The sequence below is a fragment of the Micromys minutus genome (assembly GCF_963924665.1).
Source record: "Micromys minutus genome assembly, chromosome: 25".
Classification (NCBI taxonomy): Eukaryota; Metazoa; Chordata; class Mammalia; order Rodentia; family Muridae; genus Micromys; species Micromys minutus.
In genome coordinates, this window is record NC_137960.1 from 4,361,033 (window position 1) to 4,374,826 (window position 13,794).

Sequence of the window (13,794 nt, forward strand, 5' to 3'; positions counted from 1 at the left end):
ACGGGTTTGAGGGGTCAGACCCAGTCTCACTAGTGTGGGAGAGGAGTCCAGGCCTCACCTCAGCCGGCCAGGCTTGGGTGTTTCCCGCCCTACCTTAGCTCACACTAAGGGTGGGCCCCTGTGTGTGTGTGTGTGTGTGTGTGTGTGTTCTTCAGTCTGCCCCCAGTCTATGCTGCTGTTGGCATAGTCCCACCAGCCCCCTGTCTTCACAGACGTGGATGAGTGCGCGGAGGGCAATGGTGGCTGCCAGCAGCGCTGTGTCAACATGATGGGCAGCTACGAATGCCACTGTGGAGAAGGCTTCTTCCTCAGCGACAACCAGCACACCTGCATCCAGCGGCCGGAAGGTCAGCCCACAGCCTTCAAGGGCCCCAGGCTTCTCTTCCCAGCTTCCCCTGTCCCACCCCGTCCCACACTCCCCGCTCCTTTACCTTACCCACAGCCTAAGGGCTTCACGTTAGGCGAGTGGAACTGGGACCCGCCCACTGTAGGAGCGAAGCCGCTTGGGGGCACTCTCTGCTCCCCGCTGCCATGTGATGCCAATTCCTGTCGTGATTTGTCTGTAAGCGGCTACTTCTCTGGGACAGCCTCACCTGCATCCAAAGCCTGCATCAATGCTCCTTCCCTCATGGGGGTAGAGTATTCTGAGCGCACCAGCTAGGGTCTAACCTGCCTTTGTGTCCCTGTCACATAGTATGCCACCCTGCCTGTGGTAGGAGCTTAATAAAACTTGAGGCCTGGCCAGGTGTGGTGGTTCACACCTTTAATCCCAGCACTGGGGAGGCAGAGGCAGGCGGATCTGTGAGTTCAAGGCCAGCCTGGTCTAGAGTGAGTTGCAGGACAGCCAGGGCTACACAGAGAGACCTTGTCTCCGTCTGATGGCTGTTTTATCTTCAGGTTTCTAGTCTCAGTGTATGCTCTCTGCAGGAAGAGATCCTAGATCCCGAGAGTCTCTGAGCAGCAGGCTCAGTTGGTCCTTAGAGTGTCCTTAGCCACAACTGGTTCCAGCCCATTGAGGCCTCCAGGTGCAGATGGAGCGTCAGCCTCTCCTCCTCCCTTTTTAGAAGGAATGAACTGCATGAACAAGAACCACGGCTGTGCCCACATTTGCCGGGAGACTCCCAAGGGGGGCATTGCCTGTGAATGCCGCCCTGGCTTCGAACTCACCAAGAACCAACGGGACTGTAAATGTGAGACATGGGGTGTGGGGCCTCAGTAGCTTAGGGCAGGGATGGGACGAAAGAGGACAGGAGTGGGGGCGTGGGGCACTCCCTCGACATGCAGACCTGCAACACGAGGGACAGACAGGCTGACATGTCTCCTCCCTCTGCGCAGTGACCTGCAACTACGGTAACGGTGGCTGCCAGCACACGTGTGACGACACAGAGCAGGGTCCTCGGTGCGGCTGCCACGTCAAGTTTGTGCTCCATACCGACGGGAAGACGTGCATTGGTGGGTGTGCCCAGGGAACAACTCGAGCCACTTGTGACGGGGCGTGGGGGTGGGGACCGCAAGGGGAGAGAGGCGGGGGGGTGGGGCGAGTCTAGGTGCTGGATGTTGGCTGTTGGAACAAAGGCCACTAAGAGGACAGGCTGAAGGGTCACTCTGAGAGACTAAAGGGCACACTTGGCTATCTGCCCTCCCCAGGAGTCTTACCCTCCTCTCCCTCCCACGCTGAAGCGCCACCAGTTTAGGAACCATTGGCAGGGGTGCTGGTCAACCAAATCTGAAGGGCCGGCTGCAGCTGAGCACTTGGCCCAGACTCTGGCTGACTAGCTGGTGAGGGGAATTACCACAGCCAGTGTCTCCACTGCGGAAACCAGAACACAGGACTTGTTTCCAAAGCGGTTGGCCTTGGGCTGAATAAGTAGGGTGGCTCTAGCTCCCTCCCCCTCCCCCCCCAGCAAACCCGCTTCTTACCGCTCACCTGCTGCCCCAGTCCCATATCCCACCCAGCATCCGCTGGGTTTGGCTTCCACTGTGCCCGTGGCTGCCCACACCCCTCACTGGTTGCAACCTTCCCCCTGAGTTCCTGACCTGAATCTCCAGGTACCCTGAATGAGCTAAGTCCTTAAAGTTAACTTTGAATTCCTCACGTCGCTACAAGGTGTCTCCGTAGAGACGTGGGCTCAGAGAAAGGGCTCTGGCTAGGCCTGAGTCAGAGGTAGGTGTGCTGGCTCTGTGGTACTGGTGTTACTGGTGTTACTGGTCCATCCCTCGCCCCTTGTTCTCTTCACTGCAGCCACAGGACAGGGAGCACATGGGTTCCAGATACACATGGCTTCAAAGTGCTGCTGAAGTTTAAGCTCTCCTACTCTGCTCTCTAACTCTTCAAAGACCCCAAGGCAGGCTCAGGTCTTTCTCTTGCCTTCTCTGTGCTGGTCCAGCTCCTTTCTTATTCTCCTGTCAGGGCTGGTTCTGCTTTGCAAACCCCCCACCACCCCTTGGGCATACTCATATAGACCCAGATTCTTCCAGAAGAAACTGCATGCGGTCCCTAGGGAGAAGATGCATGAGGCAGGACAGGGGCCCCGTGGGGGACAAGGCATGGTTCCCTTGGGTCTCCATTCCAATGTTCTCAAACATGGCTGCTCTTTGACTTCTCTAACCCAACACCCAGTTGAGTCCTCTGGGCAGCAGCTAGCAAGACAGGACAGAGCAAGTGAGGCTGCTCCCTCCCCATCCCTCTCCCTTTGCCCTGAGGGAAAGGAGCCTACTTGCCTTGGACTTCCTTTTCTTACCAGCCTCAGCAGGAGGAAATGTCTCTGGGTTCTGGGGACATGAGGCTTGCGTGTAGTTAGATCAGAAAGGATTTGAGAGGCGGCTGAATACCAAACTTGACATCTCGTGCCAGCTTTGCCTGGCATGCTACGTGGGGTTGGACCCACAGCTGCTCTCTCGGAGACCCAGCATCTGTTTTATGGTCCCTTGATGGGGGCATGATTTCTCTGAGGGTACCAGGTAGGACAAGGCTGAGGAGTGAGGCTAATCTGGGATCCCTGGGATCACCATATGGGGCTAGTGGTTTGGACCTTCAGGGTGGAGGGTGCTGGGTGGGCCCTGCCCCAAATCTAAACAGCTTTTTTACAATGTCAAACAGGGGAGAGGCGCCTAGAGCAGCTCGGGCCCACTCAGGCCGTTTCTAATGGTAAATATGTCTGCTCTCCCCTTGCACTCACTGGCTTGCTAGGGAAGGGCTAACCCGCTGGGGCTCCCACTAACCGCATGCCCAGCAGGGCTCCCCTGGCAGCGTGGGCTCTGGACCCATCAGGTGAACCTAGGAACCTTCGTGCTGGTCATCTTCCTGGTTCCTGCCTCTCCTTCCTCTTGCGCCTCCTCCTCTTCTTCCTCTGCCTCTCAGGGCCCCAGCCCCTCCTAGCCATTTGCACCGCTCCGTCACTGCGGCCAGTGCCATCTTGCCCACTGCTCCCACTGTTCCGCTGAGACGAGTGTATCAGAGTCGGGTGCCATGCTCGCATCCTTCCATTAGCACGGCACCCGGCGCCAGCCGATTTCTGCCTGACTCTGGGCTCAGTAGACCTGAGTCTGGATCCTGGCTCTGCCATGTTCTCACCAGCCAGTCTCAAGTGAGCTTCCATCTTCTCTGAGCCCTGCCCACCTCTTCTGCAGGAGGGGCGTGACCGTCTTTCTGCTCTCAGGTGTGGTGATGCCAGTGGTGTCCCCTCCCTGCACTCAGCCACTGTGCTGAAGAGCTGGGTAGCTCTTCTCAGTCCGGCCTGGGGTGAATAGCATGCCAGTTTGGTTGCAGGAATCCTGGACGCTTCAGGGATCTACACATAGACAACGTCTAGTCCCTACTACGGTGCTACTCCAGGCCTTGGGAGCCCTCTTTCTAAATTTAGAGCACTTATGGGGGAGTCTGGACTTGAGCTCCTTGTGAGGACCTCAGGGAGACCACAGTAAGACCAGGGCAGGCCAAGGACTCCTAGGTAGAGGTGAGCTGCTTTTGGAGCTCTCACACACTGTGTCTACTCTAGGGGCAAGGGTGGGCCTGAGATCCTCACTCTTAGAACAACTCTCTTGTCCCATGCAGGCCTTAGGATCCCGGTATGAGAAGGCTTGGTGCCTAGGACAAGCCATAGCACTCAGGGTCTGTGCCGGCTCTTGCTCTCCTGGGGCAGATAGCGCCCGTCCCTTGAACCCACTCTCCAAAGCAACTGTTTACCTCTGTTCTCCTCCTGCTCTGCCTCCCAGCAGACTGAGCTGACCGGAGAGGCCTAGCTGAACATGGCTCTGAGCGGTCTATGTCTTCCACCTTCTCTCTCTGGATTCTTCTTCTCCCTTAGCTCCTCCCAACCCCCACTACCCTGCATAACATTATCTCATCAGCAGAATCAAAGAACTAGAGAGCCAGCTAGTCCAGGTAGACATGAGGGTTTGGCAAGGAGATAAAGGAAGGCCCAGGGTCGCACTGTCAGGGGGGTGAACAGAGGGGCAGCCCTCAGGGTCTTGAGATGCTCTTCCCACCAGGCCTTTTAGGAGACTGCCCACCATGAACACACACACACACACACACACACACACACACACACACACACACACACACACATTCATCCCCCGGATTGGAAGAAACCTGGCTGCCCCTTCTGTTCCCTGGCAGGCTACTGGAGAGTGCTCAGTGCCTAGGACAAGCCTCTTTAGCTCTCACCTCCTGCTTCCCTGCCCCCAGCCCCCAGCACATTCCTGCCTGACAGCTCTGGCTTGTACCTGTCTCACTGCTGTCCACCTTGTTTCAATCAAGTAGGGAGGGGGCAGGGATTCAGAGCCAGCGCTTCCCGCGCTCCTGAGGGGTGGGCGTCAGGAGGAAGGGGAGGCTGGAGCTTCCGCTTCATGCTCCTGCTGACCCCCGTGAGGTGGCCCCTGCTACCTGAGTCTGCTACTCTTCTAGGCTGCTAACCCCACTCCCACCCACACCTCCCTCAACAGAGACCTGTGCCGTCAACAACGGAGGCTGTGACAGCAAGTGCCACGACGCAGCGACCGGTGTCCACTGCAGCTGCCCTGTGGGTTTCATGCTGCAGCCGGACAGAAAGACCTGCAAAGGTGAGACCTCAAAGAGAACAGGGACACAGAGACCTCTCTGCCAGAGGGAGATCACAGGGTTCCTGTGTGGCCATATCTCTTTACCGCTCTTCTCACAAAGAACACATTAGTCCAGCTGCCACTTTGCTGCCTCCTGGCCTGGTCGCATCCCTGTCCCTGTACTGGGGAGAAGAGTCTCAACCCTGGAGGGGCAGCTGAGCCTGACTGTGGCGGTTTAAGTTTTCAGCCTGCATTCCTCACATCTTCCCAGCGGGTCGGAATCGTCTCTGACCTGGGAAGTGCCCACAGCATCCTGGCTTGTTGCTGGCTGTGCTGGGCAGGCTCCTCCCGAGCCTGGCTCATAGGTGTGCATGCTGCAGAGATGGATACGCTCCAATACATGAGAAGAAACTCCCACACGGGAACCTTCTGGCTTATGTCCCTGCACTACCCACTCTGTTCCCCTCCTGCCAGTGAGCTGGGATTTGGGGGCGATGGGAAATAAAGGGGAGGGTAGCCATTTTGAAAACGCTGACTCATCACGTCTGGGGGGGGGGTGCGACTGAGTAGTACCAGGCTCCGTCTTTGTGTCTTTTGGCCCAACAGCTGCAGAAGGGGGAGGGGGGAGGGCTGGGGCAGCAGGTCAGCCAGCCGCAGTAGAGAGGTTTCCTGCTGGGAAGGGCTGTTGACAGGTAGGGCCAAGAGTGAAGTCCCTGCCCCTCCCCTCCACAAGTGGTGAGTAGCCTGGGTCCTGTCTGCCACCAGCTTGGGGAACTTGACCTCAGGAAGGAAGTTGCCCACCCGCCCCTTTCCCTCCAGTACCAAAACCTGCCAGGCTCTGAGCCTCTCCAGACCGCACCAGTTCAGTCCCCTGCCTGGCCCCTCATTCCCATCGTCTTCTCGGCCTTTCTCCCTCTCTCTTAGAAGTCCTCTCCCCCCAGCCTTTTCAGGCCGACCCCTCCTCCCTGAAGGCTGCCCCTTTACACTCTTCACATAATCAGGGCCCCAGCCCTTGTGTCAGAAAAGGAAAGCCCCACCTGCAGCCTTGGGAATGGCTGTCAGCTGCACAGGAAGGGATGTGGACCAGCCTGGAGTGCACACGGCCACCTGCTCCCACAGCTCTAGACAGCTGGCTTAGGTGGTCCTCAGACTCCACTTCAGAAGAGATAGTGTTATTAATGGCCAGATATCCTAAACGGGGAAGACACGGAGGCAGGAGGTGACAGCCAAGTTAAGAGGGACAGGTCAGGGCCCTCCTTGAGGAAGAGATCTTGTCGCCTTTGCTCTTAGCCTTCAATACTGTCCTTCGTTCTCTTTTGTCTGCTTCCCCAGACATAGACGAGTGCCGCTTAAACAACGGGGGCTGTGACCACATCTGCCGCAATACAGTGGGCAGCTTCGAATGCAGCTGCAAGAAGGGCTACAAGCTTCTCATCAATGAAAGGAGCTGCCAGGGTGAGCAGGCTTGGGCCAAGGGGGAGAGAGCTTTCATGGATGCCAAAGTCCAAGCAGCCTAGTAGACACAGGAGCATCTCTGAGGCAGGGCTATGTTGCAGACAGGCAAAGACAGTCTTTCCTTCTTGCAGGCCAGCTCCATGCTGAAGCACACAGCTTGGCAAGAGAGAACTTTCACCACAATCCAGGTTTTTCCAAGTGCGGCATGCTACAGCATGGCCCATGGGTTCCAGACCCTGACCAGTGCATGCTGGGCCATGGTAGTACACCTAATTCCAGCACTTGGAAGGCAGAGACAGGCGGATCTCTGTGAGTTCGAGGCCAGCCTGGTCTACAGGGCGAGTTCCAGGATGGCCAGAGCTACACAGAACCCCTGTCTCAAAAACAAACAAACAAACAAACAAAAACTCCAAACCGCAGACAAAGGGCACAGAGGGAGTTGTCTGTGTAGCCACAGAGCTGGAGGTGGTCCAGGGTCTCTTCCAGCATCAGCGCCCTCTACTGGGCATGGGTCATCTGGCCCACGACAGACTTGGTGGTTCGAATCCTTGCTATTCCAGATATAGATGAGTGCTCCTTCGATCGAACCTGTGACCACGTGTGTGTCAACACTCCGGGAAGCTTTCAGTGTCTTTGTCACCGAGGCTACCTTCTGTACGGTGTCACTCATTGTGGGGGTAAGCCAGCTCGCACCCTCCTGTCTCCCAGCCCCTCATCCTCACACTCCAAATGCCTGGCATTCCTGTGCTGGCTTGTAATGAGAAGCCCTTGGGTGCACATGTCACATCTACAGCCAACATGATAAAACCGAAGGCATCTTCCAAAGGCCACCCAGGAGGCAGGGCACCAGGGGACAGCACCTGGCAGCAAGATGTTTGTTTGAGGGTCTCCCTGCAGCCCAGGATGGCTGCAAACGCACACTCAGCCGGCGGAGATGACCCTGACCTCTGACCCTCTTGCCTTCGCTTCCCGATGCCAGACTCTGCCTCCTAATTCTACCCTGCTCCCCCCCCCCCACCCCCAGTTCCCAGAGACCCACCCTTAGCCCCTGGCTCTGAAACTGTGGTCTGGTTGGATTGGCTCTTGCTCAAAGGCAACTTTGGGGATGTAGAGAAGGGAAAGAAGTTTGAGCTCTTCACAGCCCAGAGAACCCATTGATGTAGTTGTGAGCCCCGCCTACTGACAGATTTGTAAATGCACAGTCATCTCCACAAGGTGCACACCAATGCATAGCTCAGTTCCTCACTCACTTGCAGCCCAGTCCCTGGCTCTTGCTCCTCTACCACCACTGACAGTCTGTCTTCCACCTTCTCCTACAGATGTGGATGAATGCAGCATCAATAAGGGGGGCTGCCGCTTTGGCTGCATCAACACCCCTGGCAGCTACCAATGTACCTGCCCAGCAGGCCAGGGCCGCCTTCACTGGAATGGAAAGGATTGCACAGGTGTGTGGCGCCCTCTGCTGGACAGACCTGGCGATGCTGTTTCAGGGGAAAGCTGGGGTCTGGTAGGAAGGTGTGAGGGGAGAAGGGTCAGAAGGGACATTTCTGGTTTAAAATGTGCCCCGCCTCCTTGGGCATGCAGATAGTCTCCTTTTCCCCATTAACCGTCTGAGGGAGCAGGTAGACAAGGAATGCTCCATATATATTCTCAGATCTCGCTTCCCTTCCTAGAGCCAGTGAAGTGTCAGAGCAGTCCTGGAGCCTCAAAAGCCATGCTCAGCTGCAGTCGCTCGGGCAAGAAAGACACTTGTGCCCTGACCTGCCCCTCCCGGGCCCGGTTCCTGCCAGGTATAAGGGACAGTTGGGCTTTGGGGAGAAGCGAGGGCAGACTGGCTGCTCAGCAGCTCCTCTGTTCCCTGGGATTCCTCCAGCCACTGGGGGTTGAGAGGTGGGTCAGAGCTCTGACAGTCCCCTTCTCTCAGAGTCAGAGAATGGTTTCACAGTGAGCTGTGGTACCCCGAGCCCTAAGGCTGCTCCAGCCCGAGTCATTCACCCCGGGAACAGCACCATCTCCAACTCCTGCCACGGTGAGCACCCACCCCAAAGCCTCCTGTGTTACTCTGTAACTAGCTGCCCAGCCTCGCTCCTCAGCCCTCCCTCCTCGGCTGTAGCCATCCTGCTCTCCCGCTATACTTCCTGCTCAGCTTTGAGCCACCTCCCATGGCAAGCCACCCCAGGCCCAGGAGCTGTGCTGAGCTTCTCTCACCCCTCTAGAGGCTGCAGTGCTGCCAGTCAAGCAGAGGGCTTCCTTCAAGATCAAGGACGCCAAGTGTCGTCTGCATCTGCGAAACAAAGGCAAAGCAGAGGAGGCCAGCAGAACCCCAGGGCCAGGTCTGGACCTTCCTCCCGAGGTTTCCACCAAACTCCGCCTGCCTCTCAGCCCCTCTGCCTAGTTCTGTTGGCGAGTCACCTGTACCCTGAGCTGTTGACAGAAATGGGAGAAGCCCTTGTAGGCTAAGGCCCAGGAGAGGGTTGGCGGCAGAGGCGGGCTCAGGGCTGTCTGGGGTGGATGGAGAAGTGAGAGCCAGGAGGGAGCCCTCTGTCTACAATGGGCGCTACAGTCTGAGGTTGACAAGGCCTCTGCTTGTAGGTGGTGCCCCCTGCTCTGACTGCCAGGTCACCTTCATCCACCTTAAGTGTGACTCTTCTCGGAAGGGCAAGGGCAGACGGGCCCGGACCCCTCCAGGCAAGGAGGTTACCCGGCTCACCCTGGAATTGGAAGCTGAGGTCAGAGCAGAAGAAACAACAGGTGGGCCTAGGGACACTGTTGGGTGGAGGGCCAATGAGGAGGGCATGCAGCCTGGATCCAAGAGAGAGAGGCCAAGGGAAGGGGGTGCCTGAACTCTGGGCCTGTGTAACGGGGCACAGCAGACTCCAGGGCTGCCCCTGTCCTCTGCCTTCTGCTCTGACCATTCTCCCTCACTCTCTGACCCACACAACCATCCATCACCAGCTGGCTGCGGGCTGCCTTGCCTCCGACAGCGGATGGAACGGAGGCTGAAAGGGTCCCTGAAGATGCTCAGAAAGTCCATCAACCAGGACCGGTTCCTGCTGCGTCTGGCCGGTCTTGACTATGAGCTAGCCCACAAGCCGGGGATGGTAGCTGGGGACCGGGCAGAGCTAGTGGAGGTCTGCAGACCCGGGCAGCACCGAGCAGGCACCAAGTGTGGTAAGGGAGCTTGCTGGGAGGCAAGGGTGTGGGAACTGGGGGTGGGGGGAGGGGGTGGATCCAACTTGGCCCTGGCTCAGAGCAGAGCAAGACCATTTGCTCTCAGAACATGAGGTAGCAAAGACCCTTCTGCATATGGGCCTCCTTTCCCTGGTCCCAGGCTGAAATCTAGGATAACAGGCAGGGCCAGCAGTTCTCCTGGGCACAGACTTAACATCCCGATCTCTCCAGGCAGGATTCTGTTCTTTCCCTACTAGATCTCCCATGTCCAAATGAACGGGAAGGGGAGTCTTAGGCCTGGGTGGTGGGAGACGGGGGGGGGGGGGGGGGTGGCTAGCACGGCCGACTCTCCCTCAGTCAGCTGCCCGCAGGGAACGTATTACCACGGCCAGACGGAGCAGTGTGTGCCATGCCCAGCGGGCACCTTCCAGGAGAGGGAAGGGCAGCTCTCCTGCGACCTTTGCCCTGGGAGTGATGCCCACGGGCCTCTTGGAGCCACCAACATCACCACGTGTGCAGGTGCCAGGGGAACAAACAACACAGAATGGGCTAGGGTGGGCACTGGGATGCCCATGGGCATGGGACTTCCCAAAGGGCAGGCCCAGGCTCCAGGCCAGTCTCCTAGTTGATGTCCTGTCTGTATGCCTCTGTTCCCTAAGACTGGGTGACCCTGTGGAGTGCCTCTGGACCAACCCCATCAGAGTTGGGCCCTTGCTTCATTGCAGGTCAGTGCCCCCCTGGTCAACATTCAGGAGACGGATTTAAGCCCTGCCAGCCATGCCCCCGTGGCACCTATCAGCCTGAAGCGGGACGAACCCTGTGCTTCCCCTGTGGCGGAGGCCTCACCACCAAGCATGAGGGGGCAGTCTCCTTCCAGGACTGTGACACCAAAGGTGAGCAGGTGACTTACTCCCCGAGGGGCCTCCCTGTCCTCCGCTGCCCTCCACACATCTCCAAGCCCCTCCACAGACCTGAGTATGTTACCCGACCATCTGACCCCAAAAGGGAAGACCCAGCTGCCTAACTACAAAGTGACTAATCCCCCTTCCCCCACGACCCCGTCCAGAGTACACTGCAGATTGGGTGGCCAGTTCCTTCCATCCCCCAATGAGCTCCTGTATGGGTCTGCCACTGCTCGGGGCCTGCAGGAAGAGGGGGTGCTGTAGCCAGCCACTCTGGAAAGTCTCTCTTCCCTGGCCTTAGACTATGGCTGGGAACCTGGAAGAAACTTGGGAATCTTTGGTGTCTGGATTCTCCATGACAAATGTGCCTGGCTATCATGGCCCAGATGCCCACTTTCCTACCATCTTAGCGTCTGCCCTTGTCCCTCTCACCTGCAGTTCAGTGTTCCCCGGGCCACTACTACAACACTAGCATCCACCGCTGTATCCGCTGCGCCGTGGGCTCCTACCAGCCGGACTTCCGTCAGAACTTCTGTACCCGGTGCCCAGGAAATACAAGCACTGATTTTGATGGCTCTACCAGTGTGGCCCAGTGCAAGAGTACGTGGCAGGCCAGGCTGTGGGAAGTGGGGAGAGATCCTGGAGCCACGTACATGGAAAAGGGGGTGGTCGTGGTAAACCAGCGACAAGCAGAGCTGGTGAGTGGCCCCCACTGACTGTCCGTCTCTCGCTCTGTCCACCGGGGTGTGGCTGCAGGTCGGCAGTGTGGCGGGGAGCTGGGCGAGTTCACCGGCTACATCGAGTCCCCCAACTACCCGGGCAACTACCCAGCCAGCGTGGAGTGCATCTGGAACATCAACCCCCCACCCAAGCGCAAGATCCTCATCGTGGTCCCCGAGATCTTCCTGCCATCTGAGGACGAGTGCGGGGACGTCCTGGTCATGAGGAAGAACTGTGGGTGACTGCAGAGCTGGCTCAGGGTTGGGCTGTTGGAATCTGATTGGGAAAGAGAAAGGTGGGGCAGTGGAGTTGGGAACCGGTGAGAGCAGATGCGAGAGGAGCGGAGCCTTGGGGACAGCAGTGAAGAAGCCAGTCCTGGGGCTGGGACGCTAGTGCAGCTGCCTGACCAACCCTAACCCTAACCCTAGCCTTTCTGCACGTGATCCTGCAGCTGTCAGCCTTGTAGCATAAGCTGGGGACGGTGGGAGAGAGGATGTGCAGCTAGCTGTGCGTTCACGTAATGGCCTCACAGCCCCCTGCTCTTCTCACCTGATGCTTGCCTTGCCAGCCTCCCCATCCTCCATCACCACGTACGAGACCTGCCAGACCTATGAGCGGCCCATTGCCTTCACTGCCCGCTCCAGGAAACTCTGGATCAACTTCAAGACCAGTGAGGCCAACAGCGCTCGCGGCTTCCAGATTCCCTATGTGACCTACGATGGTGAGCAAGGGCAGGAGAGGTGGAGGGGTGGGTGGGTCTTGTGAGGGAACCAGGAGAGCAGAGTTCCCACGCTCAGCCCCCAACCCTGCTGACTTCACAGAGGACTATGAGCAGCTGGTGGAAGACATAGTGCGGGATGGCCGGCTGTACGCCTCTGAAAACCACCAGGAGATCCTAAAGGCAAGTCAACATCCACTGTGGTGCCGATGTAAATGGGAATGCACCAATGTGCAGGCAAAATGCTAAGTCCCAGCATGTCTTTTTACCGCTCACAGAGCCGGTTAGCATGCCACATCATTCCTGGGGGAGGACAGGACACATCCTCTGCCTTGTCCATCACAAGCCGCAGAGAAGGCAGACTGTACAGCCATGTGTCGTTTACTGTTTTGAGACAGACTCTCAGTAGTCCAGGCTAGCCTTGAACTCCAGGTTCCCTACTTCCAGCTCCTACGTGCCAGGGGGGATTACAGGCCCAGAGGAAAAGAAACATTTCTAACTTTGAGGAACAAACACCACCCTGGGTCTGGGGATGCCTATTTGAGTCTCGCCTGGCATGATGTGGCTCACCTTTGATCCCAGCACTCAGGAGACATAGGTGGGTGGGTCTCCGAGTTTTAGGCCGTCTGGCCTATGTGTGGAGTTCTAGGACAGCCAGGGCTACACACTAAGAACTTCCGACTTTTCCTTTACCTTACTATTTGTAATTAATTATAGCTGTTTGCATGGCTGTGTGTGTGAGTGAGTGCTTAGAGGTCAGAGGAGTCAAATTCCCCTGGGGATGAGGTTGCACCCAATGTGAGCCACCCAGTATGGGTGCTGGGAACCAAACTCACATCTTTTGCAAGGTCAGTATATGCTCTTAACCTCTGAGCCATCTCCCCAGCACTGAGCCATTATTTCAAATCAAATGTAGCTGTGTGTGAGGGTGCACACATGTGGCTCTGAATATTTAGGAGCTGAAGTGGTAGGATCACCTGAGCCCAAGAATTAAGAAAACAGCCTGGGCAACACACCGGTCTCCACCTCAAACATTTCACAAAGTAGTGCAACCACACCGGTGCCGGTGCGCACACCTTTGATTGCAGAGGCAGGGGGACCTCTGTGAGGTCTAGGTCAGTGAGACTCACCAGCGGAGCACAGTTGTCTCCGTCAGAGTGGAGGAAGAGGCTGGAAGCCCCAGCTATCTCAGATGCCTTTGTGTGCAGCCTAGAAGCCAGGAGATTCCGTGTTGGGTCTCTGTGGGCACAGGAGTTATGCGTGTGTGTGCATGTGTAAATGTGGAGGTTGGGAGACAACTTGGAGGGGTTGGTTTTCTCCTCCCATGGCGTAGGTCTTGGGACTCAAACTGAGGTGGTAATGGCCTTTCCTAATGAGGCACAGTGCCTGGCACTCGAGAGAGGTGAGCTGGAGAGGCCTATGAGGAGAGGAAATATTGGATGTAAGAAACAGGCCAGGCCAGTGAGCAAGGCAGTCGTGCCGTGGATTTAAGGACCCAAGACTGCCATCATCCCACAGGGCGAGGGAAGCAGGACACAGGTGACACAGAGCTCGAATGCCACAGCAGGGGCTGGAGTGTAGCCAGTGGCAGAGAAATGTCTGTCAGGCACAAGGCCCCAGCGTGGCTCCAGGTGCCAGTTATTGTCATCATTATAAGAAGAATAAGCTTTCATCAGACATGGCGGCATCCGCCTGTGGACCCAGCCACCGAGGCAGCTCAAGCGCAAGGATCACTTGAACCAGGAGTTTAAGATTACCTCACACAAGACAACAGGGTCTCATCTC

General features: G+C 57.2%; 1 protein-coding gene across 1 annotated transcript in view; it reads left to right on the plus strand.

The window, feature by feature from the left end:
* SCUBE3 (signal peptide, CUB domain and EGF like domain containing 3) overlaps positions 1-13,794 on the plus strand; it is a 29,853-nt gene that overhangs the window by 11,793 nt on the left and 4,266 nt on the right. Inside the window, exons 4-22 of the mRNA XM_080938345.1 lie at positions 213-347; positions 1,065-1,190; positions 1,336-1,452; positions 3,101-3,148; positions 4,948-5,064; positions 6,376-6,498; positions 7,059-7,175; positions 7,818-7,943; positions 8,172-8,288; positions 8,423-8,527; positions 8,715-8,831; positions 9,091-9,249; positions 9,454-9,669; positions 10,027-10,188; positions 10,395-10,562; positions 11,010-11,171; positions 11,328-11,525; positions 11,860-12,012; positions 12,113-12,192. Coding sequence (XP_080794471.1) covers positions 213-347; positions 1,065-1,190; positions 1,336-1,452; positions 3,101-3,148; positions 4,948-5,064; positions 6,376-6,498; positions 7,059-7,175; positions 7,818-7,943; positions 8,172-8,288; positions 8,423-8,527; positions 8,715-8,831; positions 9,091-9,249; positions 9,454-9,669; positions 10,027-10,188; positions 10,395-10,562; positions 11,010-11,171; positions 11,328-11,525; positions 11,860-12,012; positions 12,113-12,192 — 2,546 coding nt within the window. The remainder of the gene's footprint in view (positions 1-212; positions 348-1,064; positions 1,191-1,335; positions 1,453-3,100; positions 3,149-4,947; positions 5,065-6,375; positions 6,499-7,058; positions 7,176-7,817; positions 7,944-8,171; positions 8,289-8,422; positions 8,528-8,714; positions 8,832-9,090; positions 9,250-9,453; positions 9,670-10,026; positions 10,189-10,394; positions 10,563-11,009; positions 11,172-11,327; positions 11,526-11,859; positions 12,013-12,112; positions 12,193-13,794) is intronic.